Source organism: Macrobrachium rosenbergii, chromosome 23 (assembly GCF_040412425.1).
Source record: "Macrobrachium rosenbergii isolate ZJJX-2024 chromosome 23, ASM4041242v1, whole genome shotgun sequence".
NCBI classification, from domain to species: Eukaryota; Metazoa; Arthropoda; class Malacostraca; order Decapoda; family Palaemonidae; genus Macrobrachium; species Macrobrachium rosenbergii.
Window position 1 is genome coordinate 2,994,190 of NC_089763.1, and position 17,551 is coordinate 3,011,740.

Sequence of the window (17,551 nt, forward strand, 5' to 3'; positions counted from 1 at the left end):
AAGGACCCATCTCTGGGCTTCTACAGCAATGTCTTTCTGGTTCCCAAAGCATCGGGTGATTGGAGACCCATCATGGACCTGTCAAATCTCAACCTTTTCATCAGAAAGATTCAGGTCGAGATGGAAACTTCTCACACAGTTCTAGCAGCCATCAGGAAGAATGACTTCATGCTTATGATAGACCTGAAGGATACATATTTCCAGATTCCAATCCACCAATCATCCTTGAAGTTTCTTTGCTTCAGTCTTGGATAGTTTACCAAGGTACTATGTTTTGGCCTTTCAACTGCCCCACAGATGTTCACAAGAGTGTTCACCCTAGTTTCAACCTGGGCTCATTCTAACAGGATTTGCATCCTGACATACCTCGACGACTGACTAGTCCTGGCAAGTTCTCAGGTAAAGCTAATCCAAGACAAGGACCGTCTATTCCAATTTTGTCACAGCTCGGGCATTGTGATAAATTTGGAGAAATCAAATCACAACCCCAGCCAAAGAATTCTTTACCTGGGAATGCTCATATACACGACAATGGCGAGGGTATTTCCATCAGAGCAGCGTATCGACAACTTCTGGTGTTGTCCAGTCCTTCCTATCCATACAGAAGCAACCAGCACATCAGTGGCAGGTCATTCTGGGTTACCCGTCATCCCTTGAAAAGCTAGTTTCTCACGGATGTTTCCATCTTCCATCTCTTCAATGGAGACTGAAAGAGTTTTGGTCCCCTTCAAGGGATCCTCCCTTGTTTCAAATTCCTCTATCTATGGAAGTGAGGCAGGACTTAGCATGGTGGCCAAGCAGCAGGAACCTGACCATAGGAGTGCCCCTTCACTCCCCCCCTCCAGAGATTCTTCTGTTCTCAGACGCCTCATACGAAGGTTGGGGAGCACATTTGGAAGATCTCAAACTTCAGGAGTGAGATCACCAAGACAAACAGCTTCACATCAACATCCTGGAGCTGAAAACAGCTTTCCTAACATTTCACGGGTTTCAAAATAAGGTGACAGAACACTCCGTGGCTCTCATGTCCGACAACACTACAGTGGTAATTTATGTCAAGAAACGGGGAGGGGGCTAGTGTCCCATCTTCATGAATTGACAGTACAATTGTACCAGGTGGGCAGTCAATCACTGAGTGGATCTCTCAACCAGATACATTCCAGGCAAGAGGAAAGTTGGGGCAGACAAGGTGAGTCGTCAGGGCCAGGTGCTGGGGACAGTGGTCACTACACCAAGAGGTAGTGGAAAGGCTTTCTCATCTGTGGGGAAGGTTAATAATAAACCTATTTGCAACAAGATACAACAAAACACTAGAGGTACTTTGTTCAGTCGTTCCAGATCCCTAGGCCATGGCAGAAGACACCCTTCAACACCCCTGGGCCAACCTGGGCATTTACGCCTTTCCCCTGTTTTGCTGAATCCGTCAAGTAATCATCAAAGTGATGGTTTCTCTGAACCTCTGGATAACCCTAGTGGCTCCCTTGTGGCCACACACAGAATGGTACCCCAATCTCCTAGCTTTGCTGACCGAGACAGAGGGAGATTCCCCCTTGGCACAACCTCCCCTGCCAACCACACATCGAGAGGTTTCACCAACTGGTAGGGTCCCCATCTCTTCACAGCTAGAGACTATCCAGTATCTCCTGCTAGTGAGAGGCTTTTCTCACAGAGCAGCGGCAGAGATGTCTGGTTATCTCAGAAGATCATCTACAGCCATATACCAAGGGAAATGGGCCGTCTACTATGATTGGTGTCGTCAACAGGGTTCCTTTCCAGTCGGAACCTCTATTTAACAAGTAGTGGACTTCTTCATTTTTCTCTGTGGGAAGAAACTTCTCTCTGTGTCAGCCCTTAAGGGCTATAGAGCTGCTCTAGGATTGGTCCTGCACTTGAAAAAGGTAGACCTTTCCTCTTCATGGGAAACCTCTATACTTCTCAAAAGTTTTGAGCAGTCCTGTTCCCCAAGAGATCTTAAACCTCCTAATCAGGACTTGACCCTGGAGCTTAGCAGTCTCACTGTTGCTCTATATGAACCCTTACAAGGTTCATCAGACACAAGTTTAACCCTCAAAATGCCTTGGCTTCATTGAAAAGAGTTGGCAGACTTCATGGACTCTCTTTTAATATTAAACACACGAGGGGTTGGGGGCCTGTAGCCTTCAAATTTGTCCCAGAATTCATAGCTAAGACTCAAAATCTGTCAGTTCACGATGAAAGATTTGAGACTTTCTCGATTCCCTCCCTTGGAGATTTTGTTGGTAACGACCCAGACAAATTACTATTGTCTTGTCAGGGTAGCTATCTACAAAAGATTCGTCATCTCAGACCTGAATGCCGAAGAATTTTTGTTACTATAGGCTGGAACAAGAAAGAAGTGTCCAAGAACACCATCTCCTTTTGGCTATGTGTAGTGATTAGACAAGCTTACAGTACAGTACTTCTTCACATTCGCATGTCAATACAGTGCATGCAAGAGCACATGATGTTAGGGGCCTAGGCCCTTCCATCACTTTAAAAAAAAACTTGTCAGTTCACAGGATTTTGACTTAGCTTCATTAAACCGCCTTCACATCCTTTTATCTGCGGGACGTTGCCCACAGGTCCTTGGACACTTTTTTCCTTGAGACCGGTGGTGGCTGCTCAACAAGTTGTGAAGCTCATCCAGTGCCCCTAATAGGACAGTTTGTATCTTACCCAAGATGACGGTTATGAAAGTGAGAGTGAATGGGATGACTGTTCTTCCTTTCTATTTCTTTTTCTCCTCTACCGGCAGGCAATGGAGAGATTGAATCCATCATGTGCTGGAACTGGTTAGATACAGGTGAGTGAGCTCCCATTCTATTTTGCTATTGTTGATTGTTCCTACACAATATAAATTCCTTAATAGAAGCAAGTCCCTTCCTCTTCTTACAAGGGGAGAGAGGAACTGACAACAGACAAGGTTGGTGGCTAACGTAAGTTTTATTGTCTATGACAATTACAAGTTCTTTGCCTTCCTCCAAGACACAATGTAGACAGGAGTTCACGCTGCCTCTTAGCCTGGATGTCTGGCTGTTGAGTACCCTTTTACTTAAGAGATCAGAGGCAAGCGACCCCTTCCTATGTCCTATCTTTGGCCAGGAATTGAGCCCAGGTGAGCCGAACCTCCTGTCTGTTCTGAGGCTTACTTTATCCTCCCTCCAAGAGTAAGTCTCCCCTTACATTAAGACCAAAGGTTTGTTCTGTGTATAAACAAATGACAAATTTTTAATCAATTTGCATTTTTAATAACTAACAAACCTGCGGTCTCAACTTATACGGCCCACCTCAAGCCAACCCTCATTCAGTTACCTGGGCTGGAAGAAAACTGGTACATCGCAGCATGGCTGGGGTAAGCCACGTCGACCTACAAATGCCTCCTTCAGCTGTCTCTCGTTGCAACCAAATCCTTGTGCTATTTTTAACTGGACTCCAGCAGGCTCTAGAGAAATTCCCCTTACATTAAGACCGCAGGTTTGTTAGTTATGAAAAATACAAACTGATTAAAAATTTGTCATTTTATAAACTTTACATACACTGTATCAGACTTGGCTTTTCAGGGCTGCTCAAATTCAGATTTAAGCTATCGTAATGCCCTTGTTTATTGAAAAATATCTGCAAACTCTTATCAGAAATTAAATAATAAAATCCCCCACCTTCCAATACAGGCACCATACACAGTCACGCAAGGTTACTCACAACTAAACTTAAATGCTAATGCAATGAACTTATTAAGCACAAATTGTCACATAATGCATGTGCCTTTTTTAGAAGCTCCTGAAAGTTCTCTTTATTTTTGCATTCCTCTTCTAATTCACAAATTAGCATTTCAGTCGAAACCACAGATTCATATTTAATATTTCCTAGCAATGAATAGATGTTCTCTACTCCAAAAGTTTCCATGCTGCTAGTTTCTTTGGTAGATGCCCTTTTCTTAGATGAAAGTTGTGTCTGTTTCAGTGTCTGTGTACCACAATCTCTGCATGATGGAACATACTCGTTGGTTACAACATTATGAGTACATAGTGTACAAGGTAATGTCTGAGTTGATGATGAAGCACTTGGAACACTACTAGATGAACTTTCAGGAACTTTCATCTCTGTAGTATGAATGACCTGTTTATATGAATTCAAATTGGTTTCACAAAATTTCAAAGGATAAAATGTATGTGTAGGTGTAGATGGCATGGAAAGAGCATCATCAATGCTAGTACTGTTTGTTTGTGTTGGTGAAACTGTTCTTAATTCAGGGGAAGTAAACACCACCCCACGAGGAATTCTTTTAGCTAGTCTTGGCCTGGGCATAAGACCATGACGAAGTCTACACTGACGTAACTCTGGATGATAAAATGATCTGCTACCTTCTTTCATAGCCTTTTCTACAGCTTTTGGAATGATAAAATAGTCTGGTGGTGGCTTTGTTAATAAATGCTCATAAAAACTCATGTCCCATTTAATGCTTTGATTTGGAGCTGTATCTTCAGACCACCAACCCTTACAAGACCACTGCCTTACTATCGGTAAGACTTGTTTTGGGGCTAAGCAAGCTACCATTTCCTGTAGCTCTGAATATGAGGAATGATCACTGTAAGGAACGACATACATGCCACGAGAAGCTGATGCAGAATATGGGCCATGACACCACCCAACAAAAAGAGCAGTCAGGATTATGCTCACAGTTGATGTGCTTTCATTCCATTTACTATGAGACTGAGAAGTTATCTGCAATAAAAAAATTAATCTTATTAGGTTCCACACGTGGAAAATCCATGCATCACATGAAATAACTCTCTTCAAAAAATATTTGAGTTATGTCAAGGATTAAATCCATTAGGAAATTTGCTTTGATACAATTTCACTAAAAATAAATATGCTGTATATAATTTTAAAATATAATCCAAATGTATATCATCATCTATATCTGGAAAACTCTGGGACCCAGGGAATACATGAGGTAGAAATAAACTTATGCCTGATGTCTCTTTCTTTTCCCTGTCTTTATAAGTCAAGCATGTTGTTCAAGCATGTTACTATCACTGCCTCCATATGCATAGTCTCGAAACTAGTTTCTTCTGGCCTCACTTCCATTTTGCCCTTTCAGTAACCAATTATACTTGCTCCACTAGAAGACAATATTTTCACAATTATCTCCACCTAAACATTATAATGAGGTGGGAACATAAATGAAACCTAGTGGCCCTGTCACAACTGCACGAGTAATGAGATCATGGTTGCCCGATTTATGAAATTTAATGAAGTTGCCAAGCCAAGCACTGAGGCACTATCAGCTATTACGCATTTAAGGCAGCAGTTGAGGAGGGAGTTGGAGTGGTTGGATGTCAAGAGATCCAGAAAATAAACTTGATGAACTATGATTACACTTATGGGTTCAAAGGTAATAGTGCCTGTGAAAGGATCACATGATTTTTTTCTTTTTTAGCGAGTTTCATGTGTTTCAAAAACAAAATTTATCTTAAACGGAAGATGACCCCATGATTGCATGCAATTTCTTTTTCACTGAGTAAAAATTCAAACTGATGTATAGCAGGGTACTGAGAGAAATGGGTAGTGTGAAATGAACAGCTTAACTGGTAGGGGGAATATAAAAGAAATTATTAAAATGAAATCTGAATAGAAATTCCTTATTGACTTTAAAATTAGATGAGGGCATCAATGTCACTTCCTCTTCTAGGATATTACTGTAAGCTTTATCATTGTGGTGCATTAATTGCTGATTACAATGACTTGCTGTCAGAAGTTTCTCTCACCAACTACTGTAACGGAATAATTATCTTTCCTAACGTGATTATTATAACTGGTTCTACTGTATATACTGAACAGTAATACTGTATAAATTACTGGTTTTTGTGTACAAAATATAAAATTTATTCTAAAAAACTATCATGTTTGCATGGTAGTGGAGTGACAAATAACAATACTACATAAAGTTAGATAAAGTATTACAGTCCAACCTTTTAAATCCGGCAATCCATGGTCTGGCAACTCCCATTGTCCAGCACTTTTTTTATAATCAGCCACCATTAGTTCTTGAGTGGCTATGAGGGCGGTGCTACACGTCATATCAGTTTTTGGATTTTTTCAGATTTCAGAACTGAAGCTCGCTCCATAAATACACAAGCACACTTTATTTCCAAAGACAACATTCTGTGAAACTTAAAAATATACTGTAAAGCATACAAAAGAACCGTAATTGCCGTAGGCTATATACTTATGTATCATCCGATCTCGTGTATCATGCAATCATTAAAATTTTGTCCAAAGACATCATTTCGTTCATCATATACTGTACATCGTGTAGTCTATAGTGCGTGATGTATTTTCAGCAGATTAAACTAGGCTAGGCTCTCTATGCCTGTCTCAGTTCCGGTAGATACCACTACCAATGCATATTATGTCTAAGTTAGCTTTTACTAATAAAAAGACCTAGAAGCAAAAGTTCTTTAGGTTAAATGCAAATCTTCATACATTAAATCACACTTACCAACCTTGTGACTTGTCCAAGAATTCATTACTACAGTGATCCCCGCCTACTTCTCGGTTCTGGATTTGCGGACTCACCTATTCGTGGATTTCTCTATGGAACACAGATACACACTACTCATGAAAATTCGCCTATTCGCTGTATTTTTCATAGAGAAATATTCACAAATTGCTGTATTTTCATATCATTTTCGCGACTAAATGCATTTTTTGTGATAAAACTATTAAGATATTCAGGTACAGTCAACCCCTTTTATTCGAGGGGGTTAGGGACCACAAACCCCTGCAAAATACTAACAATCCGAGATATATTGGAAACCCTCTCCCCCTGTAAAAACGCTAATATGTAATTCCCTATTTTAAGCCAATCAGCATCGAGGAAAGCTGGTACCCTACTGTGTGATTGGCTTCTTCCAGCCAATAGCTGTCGTCATGGAGAGAGAGAGAGAGAGAGAGAGAGAGAGAGAGAGAGAGAGAGAGAGAGAGAGAGAGAGAGAGAGAGAGAGAGAGAGAGAGAGAAGGGGTGAACTGAGTACAGACCTTGAACTAAAATGCTTATAACTGTGTATTAAAATATACCTTCATCTATTATCCTAGAACACTTTGATATCATTTCAAAGTCATCTTACATTTTTACCCTTAAAATATGTGGCTCACAGCTACTTGTGAAAACTAATCAAGTTACCCCCAAGAGAGAGAGAGAGAGAGGACAAAAATACATATGCACATTAAAAATACATATTAATACACTAGTGAAAGTATGTACACACAAATCAGTAAAGATTAATTCACAAAAGTAGGTCATAAGAATATACAGTATCAGTGACCATTAAACTAAAATCAGTCATAAAAAACATGTGAAACTCTCTCAAAAAGCATAGGAGCTACAAGCCAATCAGCAACCAATTGAGCGTCGTGCTACAAGCCAATCAGCGTTCAGGTAACATATCCTTTATTTATACCCTGTTGTGTGAGTCGCTACTTCTAACCCTTCCAGCCAATAATAGAGAGAGAGAGAGAGAGAGAGAGAGAGAGAGAGAGAGAGAGAGAGAGAGAGAGAGAGAGAGAGAGAAACAGCTGCTTACATGGGCTGAACAATTAAAAATGTCAATTATACAGAATATATATCATGTACAGTAAACCCCCTGTATTTGAAGGGATAGTACCGCAGCCCCCCCGTGAACAGCTAAAATCCGTGAATACTTAACACCCTTCTCAAAAGACTTAGAACTGCCTATTTTGATAGTTAAAAAAACCCATAAAAATGCTTATACAGGTATTATCCTACTTACGATGGTGTTGGGTTCCAAAAAAACCATCGTTTGTTGGAAAAAAAGTATCTCGAATATAGGCTAGCCTACACTATGGTATTCAATACCATGTATACATATATGGTAGCCTAGCCTACACTGTAAACTATACACATATACGGTATAGTAATTATTAATATCAGCTAATTCTGGAGGTTCATGCAGATTGACTTATGATAATTCAATACGAAGAAACTGAATAACAAACAAGAATTAACTTAGCCCACACTATGATACATCGTATACATATATGGTAGCCTAGCCTACATTATACTGCACTCTTTATTCACATATTAATATTGTATTATACAAACATCAGCATAATGAATATGCATCTTTTCCAAGGATCTTTTAAAATGTTATGCTTTACTTCACTGTACCCAATAATATTGTATATATTCTTATATTGCTTTTGTATTACAAATTGCGATCATAGTGATCAATGTTTTGGTTTGGAAATCAATTACGCGATAAGTTTATTTCGCCGTATTTAACGCGGTTCAGAGCTCTTTTCTTGCTTCTAGTTAGCGAAATGAATCTCTAGATACTTTATTTATATGGGGCAAGATTATTATTCAGTGTTTGTTCCGACACAATATACAAACCCTCGATCCTTTGCACTAGGGATTACTTTCAGGCGTAGGCTGGAAACGGCCGTTGAACTTCAAACAAGGTGGTTAGGCAGTTAACTACTATCCGAGAGGCGGGAGTACCGCCTGCCAGGATGTAAACATTCCAATTTGCTTTCAGCCATCGTAGCGCACGGATGTTGTTCTTTGCCGCTCTCTGCCTGACAGCTTTCTTTTCTTCGTAATTGGTGGGAAATTTTACCCTTGTTATGGATAAATCATCCAAACCTTCCTATCTCCAGCGTGTATGTCCTGGGGTAGGGGGGAAAAAATGTAACTCTTTTCGGTCTAGAGTCGACGTGGACCACACGCCCTCTGTACATCTTGCAGGGGACGTGTGTTCATGCGACGACCCTTGTAGTGAGTGTTGCTCTTGGTCCCCAGAGCAATGGGGGAAGTTCGAGGGGAGGAGACGTTACCGTCGTAAGCCTACCAAGGAGTCGTCCGAGGGAAACATGCCCCCGACGACTCCAGTGGTGGCGAATGTGTCGGGCTCGTTTCTCCCTCCCATCGAACTTCCCCTACTTGCTCCCTCTCCCTCAGGTGAGGACTCCCCCTCCCCTTCCTCTTTCGTTTCATTGTTTATGGAAGGGCGCAGGGGAGAGTTGGACCGGGACATCCTCTCAGAGGTCTCTTCCCGTTCCGGAGGGGAGTTTTTCCTTCGGAGCGGGTGGAGGCTTCCTGTACTAACCCGACTCTCGCTTCAGGTCTTGGGCTGGATAGCCAGGCTTTGAACCCAACCTCAACCTGGCTACACCTGGGCCTACCTGGCACGTCACTGGAGAGATTGGCTCCGCTGCCCCCCGCTCCAGTTACCACTCACTCGACAATGACAGCCACTACTACGACCGTCACCATGTCCAGGTTTGCACAGCTCCCGGTGTCGGTAGCATCACACCTTGACACCCAGGTTTCGGAGTTCCCTGCGTTGCAACACGCTGTACCGCTGCCGCCTGGCTTCCTGGCCCCATTCACGCGAGCTGGCCCTGCCTACATGGTGATGTCATCATACCCGTATGTGACTGTCGCTGCCCCCGTTGCTGACCCTGGCTTGTCTACATCTACTGTTCCTCGCCTTACGTTCCAGCTCGGCCCTTCGCCTGTTCCTGTCCCCATCCCATCGACCCTGGCGCGGCCTGACATGACTATCCACGCGGGAGGGGCGGCGCCTGCATTCCCGGCCCCGCCCACTTTTGTTCCTGGCCGACGCGCAGCTGCTTCCACCCAGGCAAATGCTGGCTCGAGCTCCGCGGTTTCTGCCCGGGATGTACCTTCTGCTGCAGCCCCTCCTGCTGTTCCTGAGTCTTCGGCCACGCTCTCCTGGCTTGGGGACCTGACAGCATTCCTGAAGCAGATAGTGAAGAAGAAGAAGAAGAAGAGGAGGTCTAGGAAGGTGTCGTCGTCTTCATCTTCGTCTTCGTCATCATCACTGTCTTCGTCTGCTGCCTCTTCCGCTTCTCCTTCTGAGGCTTCGCAGCCGAAGAAGAAGAAGCCTGCCTCTTCCCCACTAAGAAGCCTCACACCGAGGCTTGTAAGGGTCTGCCTCCTTCCACAGGGAAGGCAGTGGGATCTCTCGTCGGCTCTTCCCGATCCTCGGATCAGGGAACGGCTGCCCTGGCCTCCGGGTCAGTGGCATCAGGAGCCAAGGGCGTGCAGACCAAGGCCTGCACCCCCTTTTGTGCCTAAGAAAATTCCTGCTTCGAAGGCCAGCGAGTCCACGTCGGACACTCGTTCGCGAGTTGCTCCGAGTACCCGGGTCCCCAAGGAGACCCGGGTACCCCAGTCTGATACGGGAGAAACTTCTCGCCGTACAGACCAGGGCGTGGGGCGAGAGAAAGAGCCTGGGCATGCAGGTGCTCCGGCTCTTCCTGCTGGCACTCCTTTAAGTGCCAAGTCAGGTTCCCGGGATAGCGCTTTGGCCCCCGGGGCCGAACGCAAGGAGAGGTGGAGAAGAGGTCCCCTGTTCAGTCTTCCCAAGAGGCTACGGCCTCGAAGAAGACTGGGGCGTGTCCAGAGGACAGCGCAAGCTCACGCCAGCCAGCCGCGCGCTCGACTCCTCCACGTCCCCAGCCACGTCCGCACGGCCAGCCTGGCTCGGTGGAGGCAAGTGCGCAGCTCGGCTCTCGCGAGCCGCTCCACTCTCCTCGGGAGATTGCTTCGCCTGGGCGAAAGCAGTCTCCTCAACCCGGGAGCTCGTCATCACCGCGGGTTGGTGACCGCTCTCGGCCCACTGCCTCTGCTGGTTCTGCCAGTAAAACCAGTGGGAGCGCCCAATCTTCCTCGCCTGTCCCCTCTGCCCCTTCGGTTTCTTCCAGGGGGCGCAAGTTGGAGAGGAGGAACTCTGGGGAGTGTTCTCCTCAGAGTTCTACCGTGTGGGGGTATGAACCTGGCTCGGTTCTCGGCTCGACCAGGTCTTACGCCCGCGTGGTTCAGGAAGGTTCACGGGGGTCTGCCGAGGTTCTCCCTCCTGCGGGGAGAGTAGTTCGGGAGGACCGCACTCTGGAGGGACTTGGGGGTCCTCTGCCCCAGGATGCGGACACCCCCGAAATACAGAGGACTTTTGTGGAGGTTATCGCGCTGATTCGTCAGCACAATGACCTCGGGGAAGGGACCACGGCCTCGTCTGTGGATCGTCCTTCGCGCCTCAAATCCTTTTGGGGACCCAAGAAGGAACCCAAGGCTTCGGTGGGGCTGCCGTGGTCCACGCTTGCCGAGGGGGTACTCGACCAGGTGAATGGTCTTGTGTCTGGGCAAGACAGTTCGCTTCGTTTGAGCCGCTCGGACAAGCTTCTTCCTCCTCCTCTGCCTCGACAGAAGCGCTTCTACACACCAGTTGAAGGGATATTACTGACTAAGCAGGTTGACCTGGACCTGACTCGTCTGGATCCGGGTCTGTTGTTGCAGCAATTAACTGCAGAGAGTATCTCCCTCTCTCAGCAAGAAGCTGCAACCCTGGAAGCCACTGCCATGGCGGCCTTCCAAGCAGTCTCCTGGCTCGATCTGTGGTCCTTCACAGTATCGAAGGTAGCTGCTTCCTCAGGCGCTATTGTACCTGGGGAGGACTCCGCCTTTGGGAGACTGTGCCAGTCTGGGGGCAAGGCTATCTCCTACCTCGCTCACCAGACTGCGAACCTGGTGCTAAAGCGAAGGGATGCCGTTCTCTCTCGCTTCGCCAGATCTGTAGGTCCTGAGTCACCTATCGCCCTGTGGAATGGACCGTTGCTAAAGTTAAGTATACCTTAGGGTTACCAGACCACTGAGCTGATTAACAGCTCTCCTAGGGCTGGCCCGAAGGATTAGACTTATTTTGCGTGGCTAAGAACCAATTGGTTACTTAGCAACGGGACCTACAGCTTATTGTGGAATCCGAACCACATTATAGCGAGAAATGAATTTCTACCACCAGAAATAAATCCCTCTAACTCTTCATCAGGTTGCTGGATGGCCCTCTGATCTTCTCGTTCCCTCACAGATATCTTAGGGCTCTGATGGGGCAAAGAACCCTTTCCTCTTCCTCCAGCCCAGGATTTCCATTAAACTCTTAAGGTGGAAGGAACAAGGCCAGGGCTTGGGTGGGTCCTTGTTCTTGGCTAGGAAACCTAGGGTAAAAGAGCACACTGCATCTCCTTGGGAGAAGCCTACCCTCTTGTCAATAGCTTGCAGGTCACTTGCAAGCTATAAGGAAGAGTGTTTTCTGAGTAAGGTCCTTTAAGGAAGAGGAACCAAGGGGTTCGAAAGGAGGACCTGTGAGCCACTTGAGCACAATGTCTAGGTTCCAGGAAAGTAGATCGGCCTCCTTCTGTTTAGAAGTGTCGAATGACTTGATGAGGTCATCAAGATCCGGGTTTGAGGACAGGTCCAGACCTCTGCGCTTAAAAACTGAGCTATGCATGGCTCGATACCCTTTAATGGTGGACAAGGATAGACCTCTCAAAGTCCTCAGATAGGGGAAGAAGTCCACTACAGTATTTGTGTTAAAGATGTCTCAGAAGACGAGACATTATGTCTGAGACACCATCTGTGAATAACTGTACACTTTGCTTGGTAGACGTCGCGGTATCTCTTGAAGTGAGATTATTTGAGTAGCCACGGTTTTCGGGGAAGTAGCCTCAGGAAGTCCACCAAAAGCCAAAGAAGGTCTGGGAACCATTCCTTCATAGGCCAAAACAGGGCTATGAGGGTCATCAACGTGTTGTGGTGTAAGCCGAACTTGTTCAACACTTCCCTCACCATGCTGAGGGGCAGGAAGGCATACAGATCCAAACCTGACAAGACCTGAAGCAAGGTGTCTGTTGCCCATGCCAGGGGATCCAGGGCTGGAGAGCAAAAGAGAGGAAGACGGTGGTTTCTGGAAGTGGCAAACAGGTCCAACATCGGTTTGCCCCATAATTTCCAAAGGTCAAGGCAGACAATGGGATCTAATGTCCACTCAGTGGGAAGGACCTGCTTCCGACGGCTCAGTTCGTCTGCGAGAACGTTCAGTTTCCCTTGAATGAACCGAGTGACCAGCATCACTCGATTTTGGCCTGCCCAAAGAAGAAGATCCTTTGCTGCCTGGCAGAGAGAAAAGGAATGAGTGCCTCCCCGCTTTCAGATATACAATAGTGCAGTGGTTTTGTCTGCAAGGACTACCACCGTCTTGTTGTAGATCATGGTCGAGAAGTACTGAAGTCCTAGATGAATGGCCTTTAACTCCCTGACACTGATATGAAGGTTCTGTTCTTCTGGGGACCACGTCCCAGATACTTCCTGACTTCTCAGAAGGGCTCCCCAGCCTAGATCCAAAGTGCCTGAGTAAAAATCTAGGTTGGGGCTCAAGAGGAAGAAGAAACTTTCCCTGCGAAAGTCTTCCTTCAGACAGCCACCACTGGAGGTCTAATTTGATTTCCAGAATGATGGGAAACATGACAGAGTCCAGTTGGGTTTCCCTGTCCCAGTTGGCTTTTAGATAGAATTGGAGGACTCTCATGTGGAGCCTGCCCAGCTTGACGAACGTCTCTATGGACGCTAGAGTCCCTAGTAGGCTTATCCATTGATGGACCGAACAAGATGAGAGGGTGAGAAAACTGCAGATCATCTTGAGGCAGTTGATTGATTGATTGATTAATTGAGAGTTATCTGGCGTCACAATCTTGAGGCAGTTGGTGAATCTCTTTGGGAAAGGAAAAGCCTGAAAAGTCTGAGAATTGAGAATCATCCCCAAACAGAGAATCTCTTTTGTTGGGGATAACTGGGACTTTTGGAGATTTACGAGTATTCCTTGCTCCTGAGTAAGGCGAAGAATGGACTGCAAGTCCTCCGTGCACTCTCTTTCAAAGGGGATCTAAGAAGCCAGTCATCCAGATAAAGGCTTATGTTGATGCCGATCAGATGAAGCCATTTTGCAAGATGGGCGAGGACTTGAGTAAACACCTGAGATACCGTGGAGAGGCCGAAGCTGAGAGCCAGAAACTGACATACTTTGACCCTCGAAGATGAACCTGAGATACTTCCTGGAGTTCGGATGGATGGGGATATGGAAGTATGTGTCTTTCGTATCCAGCGTTATCATCAAATCGCCTGGGTGAATGGATGATAAGATTGACTGGTTCGTCTCCATCTTGAACTTTGTCTTCCTTATGAAGAAACTGAGGGTGCTTACATCGAGGACTGGTCTCCAACCCCCAACGCTTTAGGGACTACAAACAGATGATTGTAGAATCCCTCTGTGCAGGTGTCCTCGACTTCTTCTATGGCTCTCTTTAGATGGAGAGAGGATACTCCTTCAAAAGGGCCAAATGCTTCTCTGAGCCTTTTGAGTAGGCTGTCAAGACGATGGGAAAAGTGACCAAAGGAGGGTTCTTCATGAAGGGGACGGAATAGCCCTCCTTCAGAATCTTGACAATCCACCAGTCAGCCCCTCTGTGGCTCCATTTCTCCCAAAAATGGAGAAGTCTGGCTCCTACTGGGGGATGAAGGACTCCCTTCCCTTGATGGCTCTGGCTGAGAACCGGCCTGGGTTGCGACTTGGGCTTGCTTCCACGAAAGGGATGTTGTTGAAGTGGAGAGACCATCTTAGGCACAAACAACAACGATGACAAAACCTTGGGGTGCTCAGAAGATTGTGCTAAGAGGTCTTGAGTCGACTTCTTATGAAGGTCCGAAGTGATTTCTTCCACAATCGACTGAGGGGAAAAGGTGAAGTGAACTCAAAGACGAATATAATAACGCCAACCTCTGTGACTGTGTGACTCCTCTTGTGGTGAAGGAACATCAAAGTTCTCTTTTCTTCAGAACCTTGAAAGAGAAAAGGCACACAAGTTCTGAAGAGCCATCCCTGATAGCTTTGTCAGTGCACCACGGAACTCCAAACAAATCTGTCACGAAGTGCTGATCCATATCCTTGTGGTCTTCAACCTTCTTGGCGAGGGCTCCTACTGTCCAGTCAAGGAAGCTAAAAACCTTGTAAACCTTGAAGAGCCTCTTAACTAGGTGGTCCAGCTCTGCCGAAGAGAACATAATCTTCACCAAAGCGAAGGCCGAGCGACGGGAAGAGTCGATGTGGGGAAGAGTCGATGTGGCTGGAGAAGTCCCCTTGGGAGGAGGCAGCGACTCCCAAAGAGGGAGCTTCCCTGGTGGCATACAACAGGTTATCTCCTCTTAACCAGATGGGAGGGAGGATGGGCAAAAGTGGCTTTACCTTGTTCCCTCTTAGCAGAGAGCCAGTCTCCGATTTCCTTGATCGCCTTTTTAGACGACAAGGAAAGGACCATCTTGAGAAGCCTGAAGCTATCTTCTGGGAATTTCCTCATCAGCAAGGAAGAAGCAGGCGAGACCGGTGCAGCTGGAGTGAAAAAAGGCAGAAAACTCGCCAACAGGTAGCAAAAGAGAGCTGCATATGCCGAAGGGGGAGCAGGGTCTCGGTTGAACTCTTCTTCTTCTTCAGAAGCGATCGGAGAAGGGGATAAGTCATGAGCAGGCTTGGAGGCATGAGTTTTCTTGAGGAAACTCATGATTTCAGACAATTGTTTCTTGATGGGCATGAAGAACGCACACCTTGTTCCAAGGTGACTGCTTGGCGCTCAGGAGAAGTAGTCAGGTGATGAAGGGTTGGCGCCGGTCGCTCGGGAGTTGGCGCTAGGCGCTTGGCCAGTGGTGCTGGGTGCTTGGGAGTTGGCGGTGGGTGCTCAGGAAGTGGCTCCGGGCACTCAGGAGCTGGCACTGGGTACTCGGGCTCTGGGCGTTCAGGAAGAGATGGGCACTTAGATGACAGGCGCTCGCAAGAAGTGGTCCTTTGGGCGCTTGAGATCCAAAGAAGGGCACTCAACACAAGGGCATTCTGGAGAGAATACTTCTGGCAAATCCCATGAGTGAGAAGGAAATTGTGCCAGGGCAAAGACAAAGGGCTCCACAGCATAGCTGGGAGAAGGCAGTGGACTGTGAAGTGCCTCCTTGTACCACTTAACAGGCAGCGGAGAAGAGCGGCCGACGTCGTCAGCTTGCCTCTTCAATGGCTGGGACGAATCAAGAAAGCACCTGTGGCGCCTGGAGTTGGAATCCGAATTCAGACTTGACAACAAATGATGCACATCCAGAGACAGGCCTTTCCGATGGCTGTCTGTCGACACCTGAGTTCATGCAACAGGCTCAACTGAGGGGGCAACTACCCATGGGCAAACCCCACCAGCCTCCCTTGGACTTTCACTATGTCTTCTCACAGGTTTAGGGGAGCGGGACAGTGACTGTCTAGGAGAGCCGGCGAGATGGGTAGCCACCTCCTCCACTTGCACTTCACTAGACATTTTATCACAAAACACTTCGTCCATTAGGATTTTCAGGGACGTCCCTATCTCAGACACGGTATGCATTAACAGGTTTAACTTCTTATCAAGCCTGGATTCAAGGTTGGCAATGGCACTGGGGTCGAAAGCCAGGGAGCCGGGCACGGGAGTAAGTGGATTGATAGTAGGAGGGCTAGAAATAGGAGAAAGGGTGGGAACAGGGGAAGAAGGAACAGTAAGACTGAGATTTGACTTAGGCTTAGGGGTAGAATCTAGGCTAACAGAAGCCCTACGCTTGGCCTAGAGGCCGTCTTTCTCTTCCTATCCCTTTCAAGCTTACTAATGTGAGATTCAAGAGCCTTCCAGTTTCTCTCATCCCAATCCTTGCACTCATCACAAGTATTCTCCTTAGAACATACTTGCCCTCTACAATTACTGCACATAGTGTGTGAGTCATAACACATCTTAGTCAATCTAGTTCTACAGCCTTTGCTAGAAGAGCAAACACTAGAAGCACTCGAATCAGACATATCTAATTCCAAAAAGCTGACAAAAGCAAACAAAAGCTTGAAGGCTACACAAAAGCAACAATACTTCAACGAAATCCGGCGAGAAATAACCAAAAATCGGTGAAAAAAGCTGCAGCAGAAACAGAATGACGCTACCGACTTCGTCGTTCCAACACTATCCGTTAAGTGGGCAGGGCTTGTCACCTACACTAATTATGGAAATACTACCTGAATTTTTAAATAAAAGGCTGCCGAGCATGGTTAAAAGTATAGCTATGTAATTACTTGCTAAGTTACTTATATGAAACCACAAATTTACTTCCTTTAATTTACTGTATTTATAAATAAATTGCATTTTTAAACCAAGCTCTGATAATTTACAAAAAGCTACAAATCTCCTACGTGCATTTCATTTAGCAACTAATGGTTGTGACGATGTCGGCAAAATGCAATCAGCTGATAACTGTAAGAATGTAAACATATCAAGAATGCAAATTGCAGCTGATCGCTGTGTTCATAAATTATATGACAGACAGTCTCCGGTTTACGACAGGCTTGGCTTATGACGTTCCGAGTCTACGACGCTATTCAAATATATTCATAAAAAAATAATTTCCTGGGTTACAACGCATGTTCCAGGTTTACGACGCTGACAACGCCGGTCCGACGAAAGAAATATGGCTCCAGAATGGCAGAATGGTCAATTTTGGAGGGTTTTCTGTTGAAAAACTCAATGTAAATACAGGATAAATTGTTTCCAAGGCACCCAAAGGATTAAAAATAAGGTTTTTTTACGATTTTCGATGGTACTCCGACGCCACTCC

At 45.9% G+C, this 17,551-nt stretch overlaps 1 protein-coding gene across 1 annotated transcript in view; it reads right to left on the reverse strand.

Annotated features, from left to right (window-relative positions):
- Nucleotides 1-2,865: 2,865 nt before the first annotated feature.
- Nucleotides 2,866-17,551, reverse strand: part of LOC136851234 (5' exonuclease Apollo-like) — a 312,431-nt gene continuing 297,745 nt past the window's right edge. The window contains exon 6 of the mRNA XM_067125186.1: nucleotides 2,866-4,740. Within this exon, the coding sequence (XP_066981287.1) occupies nucleotides 3,733-4,740 (1,008 nt within the window). The 3' untranslated portion in view covers nucleotides 2,866-3,732. The remainder of the gene's footprint in view (nucleotides 4,741-17,551) is intronic.